Raw genomic sequence first — 19,419 nt, 5'->3', positions numbered from 1 at the left:
TGGCACAGCTTGCAATGGTACGGCCGGTTGAAAGTACTTGGTGGTATCATTGGGGGAGCCTGAGTGCAAAAACGACCATAGTTCTGTTTTAGACTTGAATGTTAATTGTGCTGAAAATTGCATTTTAGCTTTTATTATCACATGCAAGTTTTGTCATTACTGCTGAAGCTTTGATTGAAGATTTAAATGTTAAAAAGAGTAATAATTAAAAAAAAGAGCTGGTATCTAAGATTTAAAAAAAACATTAGAGCCGGTATCTAAGATAATTAACAACATATTCTGTGATTCTCATTAATCCAAACGAACATGACGATATTTCCGATTGCAATCATATTGAATTATATTGAGTTATTCAAGAATCTAGATGAGTAGATTTTTAAATATTTGAACTAAATTATTCATCAATATAATCAAATTGACAAATCAAAATACAATAGAAAAAAAAAATTGGATTTTTGAGGGTTGCCTACTTCAGATGGTAAGTAAACAAGTTAAATGAACCTAATCAAGTTATTAAGCAGTTTGTAAAATATGGCAAGAAGAATTCCCGTTAACTTGCTCATGTCGCTAATGTGGTAGCACTTTTACGCTTACCATGTAGTGTGGAGATTTGAATGTGATCAGGGCATTCATTAAGTAGAATGGTAAATGTAAATTGTTAATTGTGAAATTGATGATTTATAGTTCCATGGCTAAAGGTATTGTTATTGTATTTATTGACTACTGAACTTACTAGAATTCATAGTACGGTGTTTATGTGTTGGTTAATTTCGGCATTCTTTTTGCTACTTTTTCAGTGCTTTCAGGAATGCCTGAAACTCAAAACCAGAATCACAGGGAGTAAACTTATCACAATGAAATTTTTCTGCTAAACATGGGAGGACTGGAGGTTGTTATTTACCGATGTTCGTACGTGAAGAATTAATAATAATATAGCGAATTTACCTCTACCTTTTCTGTGTGTTGCTCGTCCCTGAGGACCGCATCGGTAGGTTTTGAGTGCATCCTTTTCTGATGATCCTTGAGCTTGTCCTTGCGCTTGAAGGCGTTCCCACAAGAGGGGCACTTGAAGTCTCGCCTGTCTGAATGCCTGCAGACAAGAGAATGCGGAAATCTATGTTTGTTCAGTTAATTTTTTCACAGATTTAAAAAATATAACTCAGTGCTCATTGCAGTGAGTGACAGAGAGCGCATTTTCTCGTCGGCGAAAACGTGAAGTCACGGACGGACAGACGGACATGATGAGCACAATAGCGCCTTTTTTTCCATAATTGAGAAAATGCGCTAAAAAGCAGTAGAAACAAAATTAAAAAACATACGTCGAAATCAGGAAAAAAGTGACAGAGGAAAAGTGTATGCAAAACGAAGACAGAGAAACAAATGTAGGAAATCGAAAGTAGGTAACACCCGACACAACAAAAATAAAAAAAATTTAAATTTTAAAGTAAGTCGAAACAACAAAAAATAAAAAATGCGAAACCAGAATTTAACACAAGAAATCCAGGTAAAAAATTTCACTCAAACCCCATAAAAATGAGACAAAATTTATGTGTTATAACGAGACAAAATACAAAGAGTATAATTATGCAAACACCGACGTGAGCATGTGGAACTTGAGCTTGGCAGCAGAAGGCTGGTCGCGGCCGCAGACCGTGCAGGTGTACACGGCAGAGCAATACGCCCGGATGTGCCGGCGCACTTTCTTGAAAGAATCAAAGCTCTGTGTGGGGAAAAAGTATCTATACAATCTATACAAAATATCAGGAAGCAATGTGAGACAATAAAATGAGAATTTCAATATTTGATGTAAATGTAACTTAAATTTTCGGAAATAAATCCAATGCTTTGAAAGTGCATGGATGAAAATCATCTCTACAAACTTCATATCAAATTTTGACTTATTCTAGTAAGCCTATCAACAAATGTCTTACAAATATTATACAATGAATTGCTTTATGCAATGAAAATTTTATTTAGGTTTTTGGTGCATGTATAACTGGTTCTAGATGATGATTATATATTAACTCTTCACAGTTTAAGTATTCACTGTTTTCACCGAAAAAAAGTAACTTCGTACATATCGCCGAATTTTGGCGATGTCACAGCTGGAGTAACTTGGAAAATGGGTCCACTAAGTAATTCATTTATGCACGTAGAGAGTGCGTGAACCTTGAATAATGTTATTTTTTTATTTTTTAAGACCGAAAAATAATTTTCAGAACGTTATTATTAGCAAACAAAGGAGGAGCTGCAGCCATCGAGGGCGGTGCTTTCAGCATGGCCTTGCTGCCTCAAAACGAACTCTGGGTACGTGCTACCTGGGGGTTCTTAAGCCCTAATATAACAGGTACTGACCCTGGCGCAGGTAGGGCAGTGGNGTTAATCCTACACCTGTCTCTTATACACATCTAGATGTGTATAAGAGACAGCGGAGCGCCCCCCCTCCCCCCGGAGCGCCATAAGTACCTCCCTTGTCAGAATTCCACCATGGTGGCATGGAACCAAGACCAAGCTTGATATAAAGGAAAAAGTTGAGGGGAGTCAGAATTACCCACAGTCACAGTGTCAGTCCTGATCACTGTTGGAATATGGTGCGTTTACCCTAAATGAGGAAATTAAAAATGAATTGATTCTAAAAAATCTCTGCTTTGCCACTAAGCATAATTGAATAATTTACAGGTGGCTAACCGTGGCTTCAGCCCAATTTTTCACTACGGATAGCAATTGCCAATGCAAAATGTCAAAAAATTCAGTACAGCAGTAATAGCACAAGAAGTAATTATTTAATACCTACTTAATTCACTATTGAAAACAATCTTACACAGAGCCAGAGAGCCTACATATATGATTGTCAATATCATAAGACATAAATTGTATGATATTGACTCCATAAAGGAGCCTGGGCCCTGGGAGGCAAATATTTCATCATTCCATTAACTGATTAATTGGGAAATACTGACCAGTCACCAGACTAAGAATACCTAATTTAGTCTGACCTTGATTTGAGAGTTGGTCACTTTTCACAATCACAACCCAGGTCTCATAGTGTGGCACAAGAGTCGTTGTAAAATTTATCTCAAGGTCATCTGGTCGTTGAACAACCGCATGCCAGTCGATAGTCGATTCCCCCGCTTGCTGCACTCATCTCACTCCCTCACGGCTGCCGTGAGCGTCACGACGGCCGCGCCGCGAGAGGGGCCGGCCTGATTATTAGAATCCCACCTTGTTGTCCACTTTTAATCCTCCTTTTTATTTATAGTCAGTCACCTGGCAGGGCTGGCACTTGGCAGCATAGTGGCAAAACAGAGCTTTTGTAGAATCAGTCCATTCTTAATTTCCTCATTTACTCGAGATTTAAGCCAATTTCTTAAGTATGATAATGCTGGTATCCAGGATACTTTACTGGTCTACTTATAGGGACTCAAAAATGAACTTGAAAGAGAGTCTAAAAAACTCTCTGCTTTGTCACTATGCTTGGCAGAGCACTGTATCTAAGAAAAGCATTCCACCTTGGGTGGAAAGCTTTTTTCATAAGTGAACTTCCATTTCTAGAATTCCACCCTGCTGGCACATAGTGTGGTGTTTTGAGAGTGACTTAAAGCAATCAGAACTCGAGTTGCGCATACAGTGATCTTTTTATAGCCATTCATTTCTTGCTCCATCCTTAAAATGTCGGAATATAGGTACCGTGCTTACCCTAATTATTTAACACTTAATTCACTATTTAAAACAATCTTACCTACATTGAGTCTACATGTATGCTAGTCTGGAAAAGTCCTCTTTTTGTCTGAAATATCTACCAGCTCAGCTTGAAAGTTTGCAAATCCTATTAATGCTTAAACTATTTTTTTTCTAAATTTGTAAACAACAAATTATGATGAGCTATTAGGTACCAAAATTTAAAACGGGAATTATAATAGAAGCAATGATTTTTATTCTCGAATCACATACAGGCTACCATAGGTCCATAGCTGCTTAAATCAACCAAATTGACTGAGGTTGTTGATCCAACGTTCAACGCAAGACTCACCTGGAATATAATGTGATTTCTTTGACATGGCATTTTCCGAATCTGCGTCTAACGGTCGCTTTCTAGAGTCAGGAGTGGCAGGAGAAGGAGATTGCTCATGTTCTTCGTCCATGGTCTCCACTTTCTTATCAGCCATCTTGGCACCGACCGATCACTGCGCATGCGTAACGACTTTATCTTCTCAGTCAGGCTTCATAGAATTGGAACATTTTCTGTCACCCGCAATTTCTTTTTTTTTTCAAATTTGCGGGGGCCTCTGAAGACCAGTCCAATTTCAATAAACAAAGCAATGACAAATTCAATTCTGAATATGATAACTAAACTGATGCAATTCAAATCGAAGCAAAGTATCATACTGAAAAAGTAGTTCAGTCAAGCACGTGTTACGGAACTATATACAGGGTTATTTTAAATGATGCATAAATTTTAATAAAATCTGATTTATTGAAGCACGAACTCATTGTTAATAATTTATACACCTATCTGAGGGGAAAGATTCAGTTTCTAGCGGATTTTCTCATTTATGGAAAGAAGGTGCTCATCATGTCCGTCCGTCTGTGACTTCACGTTGCTATCTGCATCGAGAAAATGCGCTCTCTGTCACTCACTGCAGTGAGTACTGAGTACCGAGTTATATTTTTTATATATATCTATACATTTTCATTATGTCCTCCTTGTGTTGCACGACAAACGTCTAAACGGTATCCAAAATCGTCGCACATACGAGAAAGCATATCTTACGTTACGGAATGCACCGCAGCAGTGATACGGTTCTGATCACCTGTAACCCCATGTGACCATTTCTTGTGTAGTAACTTCAATGAAGCTGTTTATGTCCCGCCTGTAACAGTAACTCTGGTTGATCTGAAGAACCATATCACCGTTACTGTACACTCAGTAACGGAATTTTCTCGTGCGTGGGATGAGTTTGGCTACTGTTCAAATGTTTGCCATGCATTCTTATAAATCCATTTAAACACTGCAACATGTATAAAGATGTAAAAAAATCTTTGAACCTTTCTCTTTCCATTGGTGTAAAAAATAATAATAATCATTAGAATTTATAATAAATAATTATGAACATAATTAATTGGATCCAACATTTATTATATAACAAACAATATAACAGAACGATATTTTATCATGCATAATTTTAGAAATCAAATGCTATAACTGAATTCTGTGCACCAGATCATTTGCAGGTCGGTAATATTTTGTTTATTGAATACAAAAGTTATCATTGGGCAGCATTACGATTGCATTGTAAATCTATTCATTAGTGCTTCATCGCCGCGCTCAAGTATCTAAACGAGATTTTCGTTTAGATACTTAAGAGAGATTTTCGTTTAGATACTTAAGAGAGATTTTCGTTTAGATACTTAAGAGAGATTTTCGTTTAGATACTTAAGAGAGATTTTCGTTCAGATACTTAAGAGAGATTTTCGTTCACTCAAAAATGAATGAATTCAGTCAAAATGAATTTTTTATAGCTAGAGAAAATAAAACACACTATTAAAAAAGTAATCAGTGGTTTTCTTTTAATGCCCTTATTTTAGAGAATTGCGTAATCTTAATAACAAGAACAAGAACAAAATTTGTTAATGGATGAGAGCTTAGGGTTAGTATTTTGCTTAAAAATATCGACCAATTTTTGCGTCCGTTCACAAAATGTACATTACCAATAAAATATGATGTGTACAGAGAGATAGCGAGTTACGAGAACTGATCAAAAGGAAATATTATACCGTGATGAAATTAAAGCTTTTCGCTCACTAGGGAATGTGTAGAATTCGAAGTTGTTACAAGCGCACCCTGGGCGACATTAATTACATGGCCAGGAGGGAGGATGAGGCTGTACGTTTCTCCTGTTTCCAGAGAATACAAATCGACAGTCATAACTTCGTTTAAATTAGATTTTGGCATGATAATAGAAACTGGCTCACAATCCCTGCTCTCTGGGTGAGGCAAACTTACTGTCCGGAAACTTTGATTGGAGGTTAAACTCGATGAATCCCCAGAGTTGATGATTATGGATTCATTATACTCACTTTTTGGTAGTTTTAAGGGGTTTAAAATTTGCACTGGAAAAGATCTGGTACCGTTTGACAAGTTGACCGCGATTGCAGGAGATGACGTCGCTCCTGGAGCGCTGATGTCTGGCACTATTGCACACATTGCTTCGGTCAACAAATCTTTATCAAATTTGATACCATCACTGAAGTCAGTCGTTTTGGTGCCTGTATTTGAGCCCTTTGCCAACGCTAGCGTGGGCATCGAGTCAAATTCAATGGACGAACCATTTGACACGCGAGCTTTTTTTAAAGAACCCTTATTAGTTGGCAAATTTACAGCGTTTCTGTTAGCACTGCCAAGTTCTTCAGACGCTGTTAATCCTACACGATGTCCAGGGTCAAGAGCAGCTATTTCAGGTACTCTTGATGGCAAGCACACATCGGGGTGGTGTCTTCGGAAGTGCTGGTAAAGTTTGGCGTTGGTGAGGTATTCTCGCTGGCACAGCGTGCACTTGGCAGCGTATCGGTAGGAAGCTTCATTGGCAACGCATCCGTCAGCTGAGGAGTCCGACACATCAGGCGGTGCAAGCTCTACAGCAGCATTTGGCTTCACCGTATCTTTGCCAGGGTGGGTCTTCGATATGTGTTGGTTTCGTCGCACGTTGCTGCGATAGTACTGTAAGAAAAGTATCACTATACTTTTGCAAAGTGAGTAATTACGTACATGAAGCTATTTTGAGAACGAACTCAATTGATAGATAAAACTAATTTTTCTAAACATAACTAACTAGAAATTATATATTATCATTACCAACTATTATGATGCCAGTATTATTTGAAGTATTGCACGCAAATCTTCAGTATTGTCCCCAAACCTTCAACTCCAGGATACCTACTAAAAGTACGCACCTTCTGGCAGTATGGGCACTTGTAATTGAGCTTGGTGTTGGGAAGTGGTTGGTTAAGCTCTTGCACGGAGCACAGAGGGACTTTAGGGTGGCACTTGAGCAGGTGGTTGACTAGCATGCCACGCCGCTTGAATCCCAACTGGCACAGCTTGCAATGGTACGGCCGGTTGAAAGTACTTGGTGGTTTTACCTCTACCTTTTCTGTGTGTTGCTCGTCCCTGAGGACCGCATCGGTAGGTTTTGAGTGCATCCTTTTCTGATGATCCTTGAGTTTGTCCTTGCGCTTGAAGGCGTTCCCACAAGAGGGGCACTTGAAGTCTCGCCTGTCTGAATGCCTGCAGACAAGAGAATGTGGAAATCTATGTTTGTTCAGTTAATTTTTTCACAGATTTAAAAAATATAACTCAGTGCTCATTGCAGTGAGTGACAGAGAGCGCATTTTCTCGTCGGCGAAAACGTGAAGTCACGGACGGACAGACGGACATGATGAGCACAATAGCGCCTTTTTTTCCATAATTGAGAAAATGCGCTAAAAAGCAGTAGAAACAAAATTAAAAAACATACGTCGAAATCAGGAAAAAAGTGACAGAGGAAAAGTGTATGCAAAACGAAGACAGAGAAACAAATGTAGGAAATCGAAAGTAGGTAACACCCGACACAACAAAAATAAAAAAAATTTAAATTTTAAAGTAAGTCGAAACAACAAAAAATAAAAAATGCGAAACCAGAATTTAACACAAGAAATCCAGGTAAAAAATTTCACTCAAACCCCATAAAAATGAGACAAAATTTATGTGTTATAACGAGACAAAATACAAAGAGTATAATTATGCAAACACCGACGTGAGCATGTGGAACTTGAGCTTGGCAGCAGAAGGCTGGTCGCGGCCGCAGACCGTGCAGGTGTACACGGCAGAGCAATACGCCCGGATGTGCCGGCGCACTTTCTTGAAAGAATCAAAGCTCTGTGTGGGGAAAAAGTATCTATACAATCTATACAAAATATCAGGAAGCAGGTGAGACAAGAAAACGAGAAGAAATTCAAAAGTTTCAAGCCAATTTCAATATTTGCGGTAAATTTAACTTAAATTTTTGGAAATTAATCCAATGCTTTGAAAGTGCATGAATGAAAATCATCTCTACTAACTGAATATCAAATTTTGACTTACTCTGGTAAGCCTATCAACAAATATCTTACAAAAATTATACAATGAATTGCTATATGCAATGAAAATATTATTCAGGTTTTTGGTATATGTATAACTGGTTCTAGATGATGAATATCTATTAACTCTTCACAGTTAAACTATTCACTGTTTTCACCGAAAAAAGTAACTTCGTACATATCGCCGAATTTGGGCGATGTCACAGCTGGAGTAATTTGGAAAATGGGTTTCGAACCGAGTTGTGGTGGTGTCTGAAGGTCGGTCTGTCACACAGAATTTCATTAATTTCAAATCAAACCGATTAAACCTTTTCCTACACATTGTCAGGGCCGTCATAATGAGCGTCTGAATTGAAAAAAGCTCATTTAAATTCAACATATATCCAATTGCATAAGTTCAGCAAATACATAAAGCCTCTGCAAACCTCAAAAATTTGAAATTTTTTCATCTAAATCTAAATACAGTTAAAATTAAACCTAGGTTACAAACTTGCTCTAGGCTTGTGTAATCTCGACAGATATGATGAATGTTCTTATAGCCTAGCATCAGGTGAAAAAAAAAAACATTCAACTGGTATGCCCGTTAACTGGCAGAATAGATTCTGTAAATGCTGAATTGAGCAATCAAAGTTCTTTGTTGTTGCCCACAAACTACTGAACACTTAGGGAGAACTGAACGATGACATACCCAGACCGTTTGTAGTCTGCTGAACAGTTTCACTTCGTTTGCTGGACTGGGAGCGAGCACGTTTCGTGGCAACCGTCTTGAATGAAACCAAAACACGAATTAAATATGAAAAGTTCAATAAATTTTTAAAGATCAAATTTACAAATGGTTATAACTTTAAAATCACTTTAAAATGTAGTGAGACATAAAAACTTAATTGGATCAAATAAAATATTTTTACTCGAAAAGGCCATTAAAAACAACAATTTTCATGTAATTTAAACAATACTAATCACAAAAAGGCATAGGTACTATATGTACAGGTAAAAATGTTACACCACTCACTCTAGGAGGAATAGGAAGAGCGTGGGAGTCGATATGCTGAAGGAGGCGCTGCAGATTTACATGCTCTTCGCCACACTGAGGGCAGGACCTGCATGCCTCATGCTGTTGAAGCAGCAGCTGCTGTTGCTGCTGCAGTTGACCATGCGTTAACCGATGCAACGTGAAGACCTGCAGGCAAAGAGGGGAGGTGAATAATAAACATTGTTTTTGTGGTTTTAAGACCTCGGTGAACAAATGCAATATATAATTCGTATCCTTCGTTCTTAACATGTTGACTACGATTGCTTCATTTTGTACTATTTTTTTCTTTTTTTTTCTTTTTTTTAGGCGGGTTTGCCGGCGGCCGGCGGTTCTTTTTTCCGGACAAATTTCGTGATTTAGTTTTTCTCAGTTGCGTTGGCCGGCTAAAATTTATGATAGGGGTGCTTCCTAATTAAATTTTAAATACTGCAAAAAGAAAATAAATGGAATTTTTATAGCGGAACCTACAAATAAATTAGTATACATTGAATTATCGGCCTTTTTTGTTCCCGGATTTGGCCGATTTTAGGGAACCTGAATTATGTACCACTACCTCCTGGAGAAATACATTTCGTGGTACGCATATGTACCAATATGTAGTCAACGTGTTAAGTGGAGATTTGGCTGAGATTATTCCTTTTTCTTATTCTTGTGCCCACGCCATGTGTAGTAGATATAGAGCTGCCCTTTCATTTTGTTTTATAGTATTTAGCCCCCGGTTATATCATTCATTACCTATACATAGATATTGGCAATGAATTGTTCAAAATTATACGCTTTTTGTTAACTCAAACAGATAAACTGCTCAAAAATTACAGTAATTCGAATTTCTCAGAATTCAAATTATTCAGACTAAGAATAACTGCACCCCATAAACTTAGTCTTTAGATATTGGAACCTCCGATGAAATGGTCCAAATAATGCAAGTGTTCTATCACAAACAATTTAACTGTAAACAATTCTAACACAGTATTAAAAATAACGAAACTGTACAACAAATATTGAACAGTTATACAACAAATGATTAGACTGACACGTACTTGATGGTTGGTGAACACTTTCTTGCAGATGAGGCATCGAAGTTGAGATCCTGAGTCTGTGTGGTCTAGTAGAGAATCACTGTAGGCAAAATGTAGAAATTAAAACCACACAAAAGTGAAGCCTTTATCCGCAGTTTTCCATCTAATATTTAGTCATTAAGAAACATACAACCCAAGAAGACGCCAATAATATTGTACACCAGCTTTCCGTCAATAAATTGCTTCGTAAAAATTGTGCAACCTGAATTCAAGTGAGATTACTAAAAATTACTCAGCAATACTTGAATTGATGAAATTTTTGATAGTTTAGAAATCATAAAGAATAACGGATGTCACCTGTTGAGTGAAGAGAAGTGTAGGCTGCTGGAAGTTATAGCTCCACTGCTTCTCACGCTTGTGGCTGTCATCGGATGGTCGACCTACAATAAATTACATATAATCAAATAAACTATGTATCATTTAAAAAATATCATGTATCATTGTTAGAAAATGTTGTCGTAATTTATGGAATACCTACTGAAAGTATCAGTGCCTTACAGTTTCAGTGCTAAATTGTGTATCATTGTTAGAAAATGTTGTAATTTATAGAGTAATTACTGAAACTATCAGTGCCTTGCCGTATGAGTGCTAGCAAGTATTATATATCAAATTCAAGAAGTACAGTAGAGCAACACAAAAATCAGGATAAGGAAAGTACTTTTTATCAACTATAAAGAACATTGCGAACAAAATCTGCATAATTCCTGAACTTGCTGCTTACAAGGTCGAAGCATCATACAGCTGATCAGTTTGCTGCACCCTGCTACTTATGAGGTTTCTGCTACCTGAAGCTTTGTGTTTCTACTAAAGTTTTTACAGATTTATCATTATATTTCAATTCTCACTTTCACAGCAGTCAGGTCAGATAGCGTGATGGCTTTTTTCATCTTGCGTCCGCGTTTGCCTTTTGGTTTCTTCTTGTTGCTGCACGACATCTGTTCAAAAGAGTACAATATTGAGTGGAACAAAGCTATTGAATGAAATAGAAATATTTGAAAATAATTAAATATAATATTTCATAAATACAAATAACCAGGTATACTTAAAATAAAGAAAATTCCTGGTTAGGAGAATTCATATAAACATTACAGTTAGCTTTTATGATATTAGCAGTAGCATACGAATGTTGAGGTAAATACTATGGGCAGAAAAGATTGGGTTATCATCAACCAATTTCCATGCATGAATAAATGTCATTCCCTAAGAACATATAACTATACCTACATGGATATGACAGAAACGCACAAGACAATATAGTTCTTAATTGCATTTCTATGGTCAACCAAGGAATACATATTCGCAATACTAGGACATGTTTCGTCTAAGACGAAACTATAATTCTAAGATTTATAGTTTCGTCACTATAAATCAGAATGAATAACATAATTTGTTTATGGGCAACATTAAACATAACCGGTACGTGCAGATATGTTATCATTCAAGTAATGGTCAGATCAAACGATTTCAATTTTAATTGCACAAATTCTACTGTGGAATTGCACAAATTTTAACAGGTAATTGCATCAATTTTACCGGGGATTGCACAAATTTTACCGAGTAATAGCAATATTTTTAATGGTGAATTGCCTTCATTTTCCCAGAAATTTCATCGAACTGAACCTAATATTTGCCGACCTCATCATGACATGCGAGATGTTGCTGTAGCTCTGCTGAAGACGCGAACCGCTCGTCGCACTCGTAGCACGGCCAGCCAAGCTCGGTTCCTTCATCTGAACAGGCACGTCAAGTTCAATTGTGTGGGACAAGAATACATTTGAAGCAGGAAAATTCAGTAAAAATGTTCAGTTATGTGAGTATTCATACGCGAAATAAAAATCCAGCTTGTGTTTTGAATTATATGTTGAATACAAATCAAGATTCAAACTTAGTAAGAAATAACTTTAATGGAGCCTATTCATTAACAATAAAGGCATGAGAGTAACGAGACACGAGATAACGAGATATGCTAATATGATAACTTATACTTAAATCTTAATCCAAGTTTGCACATTATTAGGTTAAGGCTAAAACCCAAAGAAAACTAGATTGACATGGGATCAGAAAAAATATGAATCTAGTTTTTAAAAAGCAAACTATTATGGTTTCTTGTCACTTTCTTCATGGTGCCATAAGTTAGATTTATTCCTATACAAATTGAAATTAATAGCTATAAATTTCAATTAAAATTTCAAATTTAAACTAGATTCAAACTTAAAAATAAAAATGTTCTTTATCAATCTCACAAATTAGATCCGTAAGTTCGGTCATTACTATAATATATACATTTGTAATAACGTGGTCAGATTAATAGGATTTAATTTCAAATCATTGAAATAAATTTAAATAAATGAATTAAAATCCTGGAAATGAATGGTTGGTCCAAATCTCACCGAGAAGATTAGGAGCTAATGGACCTGTGAGAGGCAAGTTGTAGCGCTCTGCGTACTGCTCCGAGTATCTGTAAACATTACCAGGATGGTTAACAATGTGTTCTAGGGCCCTACTTTCAAAACTCGCTAAGTGAACGTAAGTACTTACGCTCTATTTTCTTGTCTATAATTGGTGGATTTTGCTTGAAAGGCCGTCAATGATTGGCTGATGAACTTACGATCTCTTAACTTTTTTTGAAAGTATAGGCCCTGGTCTCTAGTGAAAGGCCTAGGGAATGATTATAATCACTTTTTTCGTCGACAACAAAAATAAAGAAGATTACCCGTCACGTAGCAAAAAAAAAGTCTATTGATTCACACCATTTGATTATTTATAATTTAAAGGAATACACATTAGTTCTTACAACAGAATTAGTTTCCATTATTGTTTTTTCTTATTGAGCAGTTTTTTTACAAAGGCATTAGGATAAAATTTCCTAGCTATTTCCCTACAAATTTTTAAGGAAAGAGCTTAAAAATTTCCCAGCTATTTCTGGACAAATTTATCTAAAATTCTAGAAAATTAACCATTTCATCATGCAATATATTACATATATGGCAGACATATGGCACACATAGACTATAATTATAATATACATACGCGACTCTGAGCTCAGTATGGGGCGGCAGCTCCGTGGTGGTGATGAAGAAGATGTGGCCAGGGTGACGCTCCACGACGCGACAGTTGGCAGCACTGACGCTCTCAGCTGGTCTCACGAACTGCATCCAGTTGCTGTGTTCTGAAGAATAACACATATTATCAAATGAATAACATACAAGAACACACTCAGAAATGAATGAGACTCTGTCCAAATAGCGATATACTTGCTGCCCGGATGTGAGTCATCCTGACCCAGTTTTGCCCGGCAAAAGGACGTACCAGCGTTGTAAGCAGAAAGTTTGTCAACATTTGTACAATATTACTCATTTATTTTTCAATTGCAGTCTGTGTTTATTTTAAGATACAGAATAATACGTAGCTGTAGTTGTAACACCATAACAAACAAGAGATATCAACGTGAATTACGAGTAGATCTTCTTAAAACAACATAATCAACATTATATTACACAAGTTTCCTAGTATGCTATATAGAATATATATACAATACAATTTTATCTTACCTAGGTCCGAAGTATCCAAGAACTTCAGTTGGTTTGTGGCGTCAGTGAAAGGCCATATTAACTGTTTAGTGTCACGCTGTTCATTATCTTGTTGATCCTTTATTGAAACACCATTTATTTCGGCCAGTATCAGGGTATTATCAGCAGCGCCTGATGATTTATCAGGAGCGTGGTCACGTGCGATGCCTTGCAGAGGCCCAAACAGCGTGTGTAGCTGCAGCCGACGCTTGCAGAACACGCCGTAACATTCTGGAATATGGTGGAAAACTCACGTAAAAAACGTTAAAACTGACGCAAAAACGTTAAAACTGACGTAAAAACGTTCCGGCAAAATGTGAAGGAAATATAAATAGCTAACACAAAAAAGTTGGACAAGAAGAGAATAGAATATATACCATAAACAAATAATAAGTAGAAAAAATTATCAAACAAAGTTCTGACAAGAAGTAGGTAAAAGGATATAGAAGAAAATGACCAGACATAAAACCTGAATGCTTGATCAAGCAATAAAAATTGTGTTATAGGTATATTAAGATTGAATAACGATTAAATAGATATTTCGCAAGAAACAGAGAATCAAGTCTTCTAAATAAATATGATATAAAAAGTAATAAATTCAAGTTACCAGCAGTAGTAAAGCCTATTTTCCTGATGTTTGTTTTTCGCAAGAAACAGAGAAGCAAGTCTTCTAAATTAATAGGATATAAAAAGTAATAAATTCAAGTTACCAGAAGTAGTAAAGCCTATTTTCCTGATGGTCAAGTAAGAAGACGGCAGACTCTCCCAGGCCCTGCTCTGCACTGTCCTGTCAGTGACGCTGTGTACCTCGTGGCGGGTGCACGCGCCGCTCACGCTCTTCTCGCACTCGCTGCACCACAGATCTGCATTGAAAATGATCAATGATTTTAACCTAATCAAAATGTTGACCCAACAGCTCTACAGGAAAAAGGATCGATGATTTTAAACTAATCAAAATGTTGACCCTACAGCTCTGCTGGAAAAATGATCGATGATTTTAAACCAATAAAAATGTTGACCCTACAGCTCTGTAGGAAAAATGATCGATGATTTTAAACCAATAAAAATGTTGATAAATGATCGATGATCCTAAATAAAAATGTTGACCCAACAGCTCTGTAGGAAAAATGATCGATGATCCTGAATAAAAATGTTGACCCTACAGCTCTGTAGGAAAAATGATCGATGATCCTAACCTAGAGAAACTATCGAAGATCCTCAGCACACATCTGATAAAAGAACATTAATAAGTAATACTACTAATATTTTGATCTAATAATAAATGTTAACTAACCCATCATTCATTGGTGTGTCAATTTTAAAATATTAGCAGGGTTCAGTAAAAAATGGAGATTTTTGTAATTTCGTTGCAGTTTGTTTTCCCCAATATTGAATCAATGGAGATTTAGGCATGCAACTGAGCTCTGTAAACTTGTTTCTCTATTAATTAATTAATTATTAGTAATCTCACGAGAAAAGTGAAACTAATACAGCTATCTTACAAGAAAAATCAACCTTATATGTACAATCTCATTGAAAAATGAAGCGAATGCCCAACCTGCGGCTGCGCCGAGTCTGCGTGGATGTGAACTGTTCAGTCTCGGACTCACCGCTGCCTCTGACTTCTGCGCAACAAACAATAATTATTAAAATGTAATCTTGAGACTATAACATAGGGATAATTAAACGGAATTATCACTGTACGAGTGTTTCTGTAAAAAATATTGATAGTGATATACTTTAAAGATGATTGCATTCGTAATTAATAAAAATGTTGACCCTACAGCTCTGTAGGAAAAATGATCGATGATTTTAAACCAATAAAAATGTTGACCCTACAGCTCTGTAGGAAAAATGATCGATGATTTTAAACTAATAAAAATGTTGACCCTACAGCTCTGTAGGAAAAATGATCGATGATCCTAACCTAGAGAAACTATCGAAGATCCTCAGCACACATTTGATAAAAGAAAACTAATAAGTAATACTACTAATATTTGGCCTAATTAAAAATTTTGACTAGCCCATCATTCCATGATGTGTCAATTTTTAAATATTAACAGGCATCAGACTTTTTTTCAATTTATCGCAGAATTGTTTAACCAATATTAAATCAATGGAAATTTAGGCAGGCAACTGAGAATTGAAAACTTTTCTACATAATTAATACTAATACGGCGATCTCATTAGGAAAGTGAACCTAATACGGCGATCTCATATGAAAAGTGAAACTGATACGGCGATCTCATAACAAAAGTGAAACTAAAACTGCGATCTCGTGAGAAAAGTGAAACTAATACGGCGATCTCGTACGAAAAGAGAAACTAATACGGCGATCTCGTGAGAAAAGTGAAACTAGGACAATCTCATGAGAAAAGTCAACCTTAAATGTGCAATCTCATTGAAAAATGAAGCGAATGTCTAACCTCCGGCGGCGGCGCGTCTGCGTGGATGTGAACTGTTCAGTCTCGGGCGCATCGCTGCCTCTGACTTCTGCGCAACAAACAATAATTATTTAAAGAAGATTATCTTATGAGACTGTAACATAGGGATAATTAAACGGAATTACCACTGCACTTCTGTAAAAAAAACAATCGTCATCTACTCTAAAGATGAATGCAGCCATAATAATTATTTTGAGAGCATTATCCTAGGAAAAGATGAAATATATGCTTTGAACCTGAATAATTGTTTAGAAAAATGTTTAATTTATAAATTTTTCATCCCTATTGTCTTGTTATGTCAAATATAATAAATTTCATAACTCAACGAGTCAAGTAGTTTATAACTGCTATTATTAACGAAATTAGTACATCATTAAAGGGCTGCAAAGATAGCCAGAATTGCACGAAGTTTCATGCTGCAGCACAGCTTGGTGAAGAATGCTGTCCACGATATTAAAGTCTGGACTAATTCTGTTGCGTTTAACCTCTTCAACACCTTAATAATTCAGAAATTTTAGACTAGAGGATTATTCAAAGGAACAAGAAATACAACTTTTTACCAATTAGAGAGGATCAATAGTTAACCCTCAGCAGCAATAGTAGGTTGAAACTGGAACCTGGCGAAATACATTCTACTGAAGCGCGAACAAATGAAACTAAATGCCAATTTACTCACTTGAGCATGTGGCTTGTCATTAGTGATCTGACTATTCATTTCTCTGGGACGAGGTAATATTCCCATATCAGAACATATTTCGGTTCTGGCATTTGAAGCATCCAAAGTCGTTGAAGTTTTGATGGGAGTATTTGAGATGCAGTCTATGCTTGGCTGTATAGCTTCTAGTGTCTCAATGTAGCTTCCAACAAGAGACGTCGTACTTAGCTTGTCCTCAACGTTTACATTTTTGTTTGAAGAAGATGCAAGAAGGAAGTCTGAATTGCCATTGCTACAGAATACAGATGAATCAGTTAAGGAACTTCCTTTAGGTGCCGGGTGTTTGTGGTCAGTGCTCTGCTCCTGAGGCTGATGAGCAGCGCTATAGTACACTAAAGTATTGGTCACTGAGGCACCAGCTGTGGAATACGTAACAGGTTGGCCATAGGTAGTTAGACATTGAGGTTCTGAAGCTTTGGAGAACTTAATGTGCTCATCATGAGATGTTGAACATTGAGATTCCAAAGCATTGGAGTGATTATTGGGTTCATTATTGTGAGATGTTGAACATTGAGGTTTGGAAACTGGGAAGTAAATAATGTGCTCATCACGAGAAGTTGAGCATTGAGATTCCAAAGTATTGGAGTGATTAATGGGTTCATTATTGTGAGATGTTGAACATTGAGGTTTGGAAACTGGGAAGTAAATAATGGGTTCATCATGCGAAGTTGAGCATTGAGGTTGCAATGAAGCTTGTGGTCCCGACAGCGTCATCACATCAGATGTGGTGATTGCCTTGGTATTGCTAGTGATGAGTAATACGGTAGGAATAGCCTCATGATCATGGTTCCTAGGAAAAGAAACTGAATCTCCTACATCCTGTTGTGATGGGACTGTTTCTATGGGCGTTGAGAGAAAAGAATTTGAAGAATTGAACGTGACTGAAAGTGGACTGATAGAAGACGAGTTGCACTTTTCTGTTGAAATTTCTAGATATTTCTTCTCGCTGGCAATTGACTCGTCTCGAACACACATCGCGGGAGTAGTGCAAGAGTGGTTCACAACGTCACTATTTTGTATAGGATGAACGTCATAATCAACAAATTCAGATGAAAAGTTGATAAGATTCGTGGGCGTTGAAGTTCCACACACGGGGGTCACAAGGTCAACTTTTTTCTCCGGCGAAGTGTCAAGGTATTTCGGTAATGCAGGCGCTTCATCAAAAATGTCTTGATTCAAGTTAACGTCGTCTGGAATGCTATGAATGGAAGAGAAAAACTTCTCACCACGCTTACGTGAGATTCCACAATTGAGTTCATTGAAGCCATTAAATTTTTTCTTTAAAATTTCGTCTTTTGCACACACAGAATATGAAATCATGTCTGAAGAATTAGCTTCAGAAACATCTCGTTTCTTTGGATTTTTCTTTGAATATTGTAGATTCTCTTCATGCATTGTAGCAGTGGAACTGTTGGTGGACTGTCTATCTGAGACAGAATGACTTGCATTGACATTTTGAGAGCGTGTTAGAGGCTGCTTAACTTGAGGACTTGCTGCACAGCCTCTGTTAGTCGGGTGTTCTGAATAAGCTGTTTCATTATCCAAACTGGCAGTGAGAATTTCTTCAAAAGACGTGCCGATTTTACAACCGTCAATAGGTGAACCACAAGCAACTGATCTATTCTCTATTGTATGATACACTCCGAGAGTGTCTGGAAGCTGTCTTACAAGCTGAGAAGATGAATCTGATGCCGAATTCTGGGTTCTTCCAGTCGAAACATTCGATATTCTTGACAAACGTGCCTTTTTCTCACGTGAATCTATAGCCAATGGGCCCTGAGCAATTGAATTTTGGTTCACTGATGCATACAAGCGCTTAAATCTGGCCTCATGGAAATGTGTTTCAGGAAACTCCAGACTTGATGAAGCGTTATTACTCACAGGCAGACCCTCAATCNGTTATTTGCGTTCTAGCTGTGATTGGTTGATGGGGAGGCCTTCCAGCTGTGATTGGCTAATGGAATTGTAATGTTATCTGCATTTTAGCAGTGATTGGTTGATGTGGAGGCCTTCCAGCAGTGATTGGTTAATGGAATTGTAATGTTATCTGCTTTCTAGCTGTGATTGGTTGATGGGGAGGCCTTCCAGCTGTGATTGGTTAATGGAATTGTAATGTTATCTGCGTTCTAGCTGTGATTGGTTGTTGATGGAGGCTTTCCAGCTGTGAATGGTTAATGGAATTGTAATGTTATCTGCATTCTGATTTTCTAGCTGTGATTGGTTGTTGATGGAGGCTTTCCAGCTGTGATTGGTTAATGGAATTGTAATGTTATCTACTTTCTAGCTGTGATTGGTTGATAGGGAGGCTTTCAAGCTGTGAATGGTTAATGGAATTGTAATGTTATCTGCTTTCTAGCTGTGATTGGTTGATAGGGATGCTTTCAAGCTGTGATTGGTTGTATGTTGTGCCCATAAGCCCTGCCCCCAAATATGGTATGTGTACTACAGTACTGGTTAACTTAAT

General features: G+C 37.1%; 4 protein-coding genes across 4 annotated transcripts; all 4 read right to left on the bottom strand.

The window, feature by feature from the left end:
- Positions 1 to 4,166, bottom strand: LOC108664952. Its single transcript, XM_018151648.1, has 5 exons — positions 4,084 to 4,166; positions 2,356 to 2,391; positions 1,599 to 1,720; positions 952 to 1,090; positions 1 to 59 (listed from the first exon to the last, which is right to left on the bottom strand). Exons 1-5 carry the CDS (start codon positions 4,164 to 4,166, stop codon positions 47 to 49), a joined length of 393 nt encoding a protein of 130 aa, XP_018007137.1. The 3' UTR covers positions 1 to 46.
- Positions 4,167 to 6,365: 2,199 nt separating this feature from the next.
- LOC108664954 (PR domain zinc finger protein 10) lies at positions 6,366 to 7,129 on the bottom strand (the record flags this gene model as incomplete). Its single annotated transcript, XM_018151651.1, is given in 2 exon segments — positions 6,366 to 6,718; positions 6,952 to 7,129. Coding segments are annotated over 2 exon segments (470 nt in total), but the record flags the coding sequence as incomplete, so codon positions are not given.
- An 11-nt stretch (positions 7,130 to 7,140) lies between these two features.
- On the bottom strand, positions 7,141 to 8,125 carry LOC108664953 (PR domain zinc finger protein 10; the record flags this gene model as incomplete). The annotated part of the gene is given in 2 exon segments (XM_018151650.2): positions 7,141 to 7,285; positions 7,794 to 8,125. Coding segments are annotated over 2 exon segments (153 nt in total), but the record flags the coding sequence as incomplete, so codon positions are not given.
- Positions 8,126 to 8,269: 144 nt separating this feature from the next.
- LOC108664951 lies at positions 8,270 to 18,846 on the bottom strand. Its single transcript, XM_018151647.1, has 13 exons — positions 16,917 to 18,846; positions 16,223 to 16,289; positions 14,507 to 14,659; positions 13,779 to 14,027; positions 13,258 to 13,396; positions 12,618 to 12,685; positions 11,863 to 11,957; positions 11,073 to 11,162; positions 10,525 to 10,607; positions 10,189 to 10,267; positions 9,128 to 9,295; positions 8,804 to 8,879; positions 8,270 to 8,379 (listed from the first exon to the last, which is right to left on the bottom strand). Exons 1-13 carry the CDS (start codon positions 18,348 to 18,350, stop codon positions 8,270 to 8,272), a joined length of 2,811 nt encoding a protein of 936 aa, XP_018007136.1. The 5' UTR covers positions 18,351 to 18,846.
- Between the last annotated feature and the right edge of the window lie 573 nt (positions 18,847 to 19,419).

Source organism: Hyalella azteca, unplaced genomic scaffold (genome assembly GCF_000764305.2).
Source record: "Hyalella azteca isolate HAZT.00-mixed unplaced genomic scaffold, Hazt_2.0.2 contig17924, whole genome shotgun sequence".
NCBI classification, from domain to species: domain Eukaryota; kingdom Metazoa; phylum Arthropoda; class Malacostraca; order Amphipoda; family Hyalellidae; genus Hyalella; species Hyalella azteca.
This window is presented reverse-complemented; position numbering and strand designations above follow the sequence as displayed.

Excerpts from the sequence above, each read along its gene's own strand:
- LOC108664951 (XM_018151647.1), bottom strand. The coding sequence starts at position 18,350 with ATGCATGAAGAGAATCTACAATATTCAAAGAAAAATCCAAAGAAACGA. Across the intron at positions 14,660-16,222 it reads CAGACGCGCCGCCGCCGGAG|ATCTGTGGTGCAGCGAGTGC; the intron begins GTTAGACATTCG and ends TTTTCAATGCAG. Across the intron at positions 13,397-13,778 it reads CTTGGATACTTCGGACCTAG|AACACAGCAACTGGATGCAG; the intron begins GTAAGATAAAAT and ends GTTATTCTTCAG.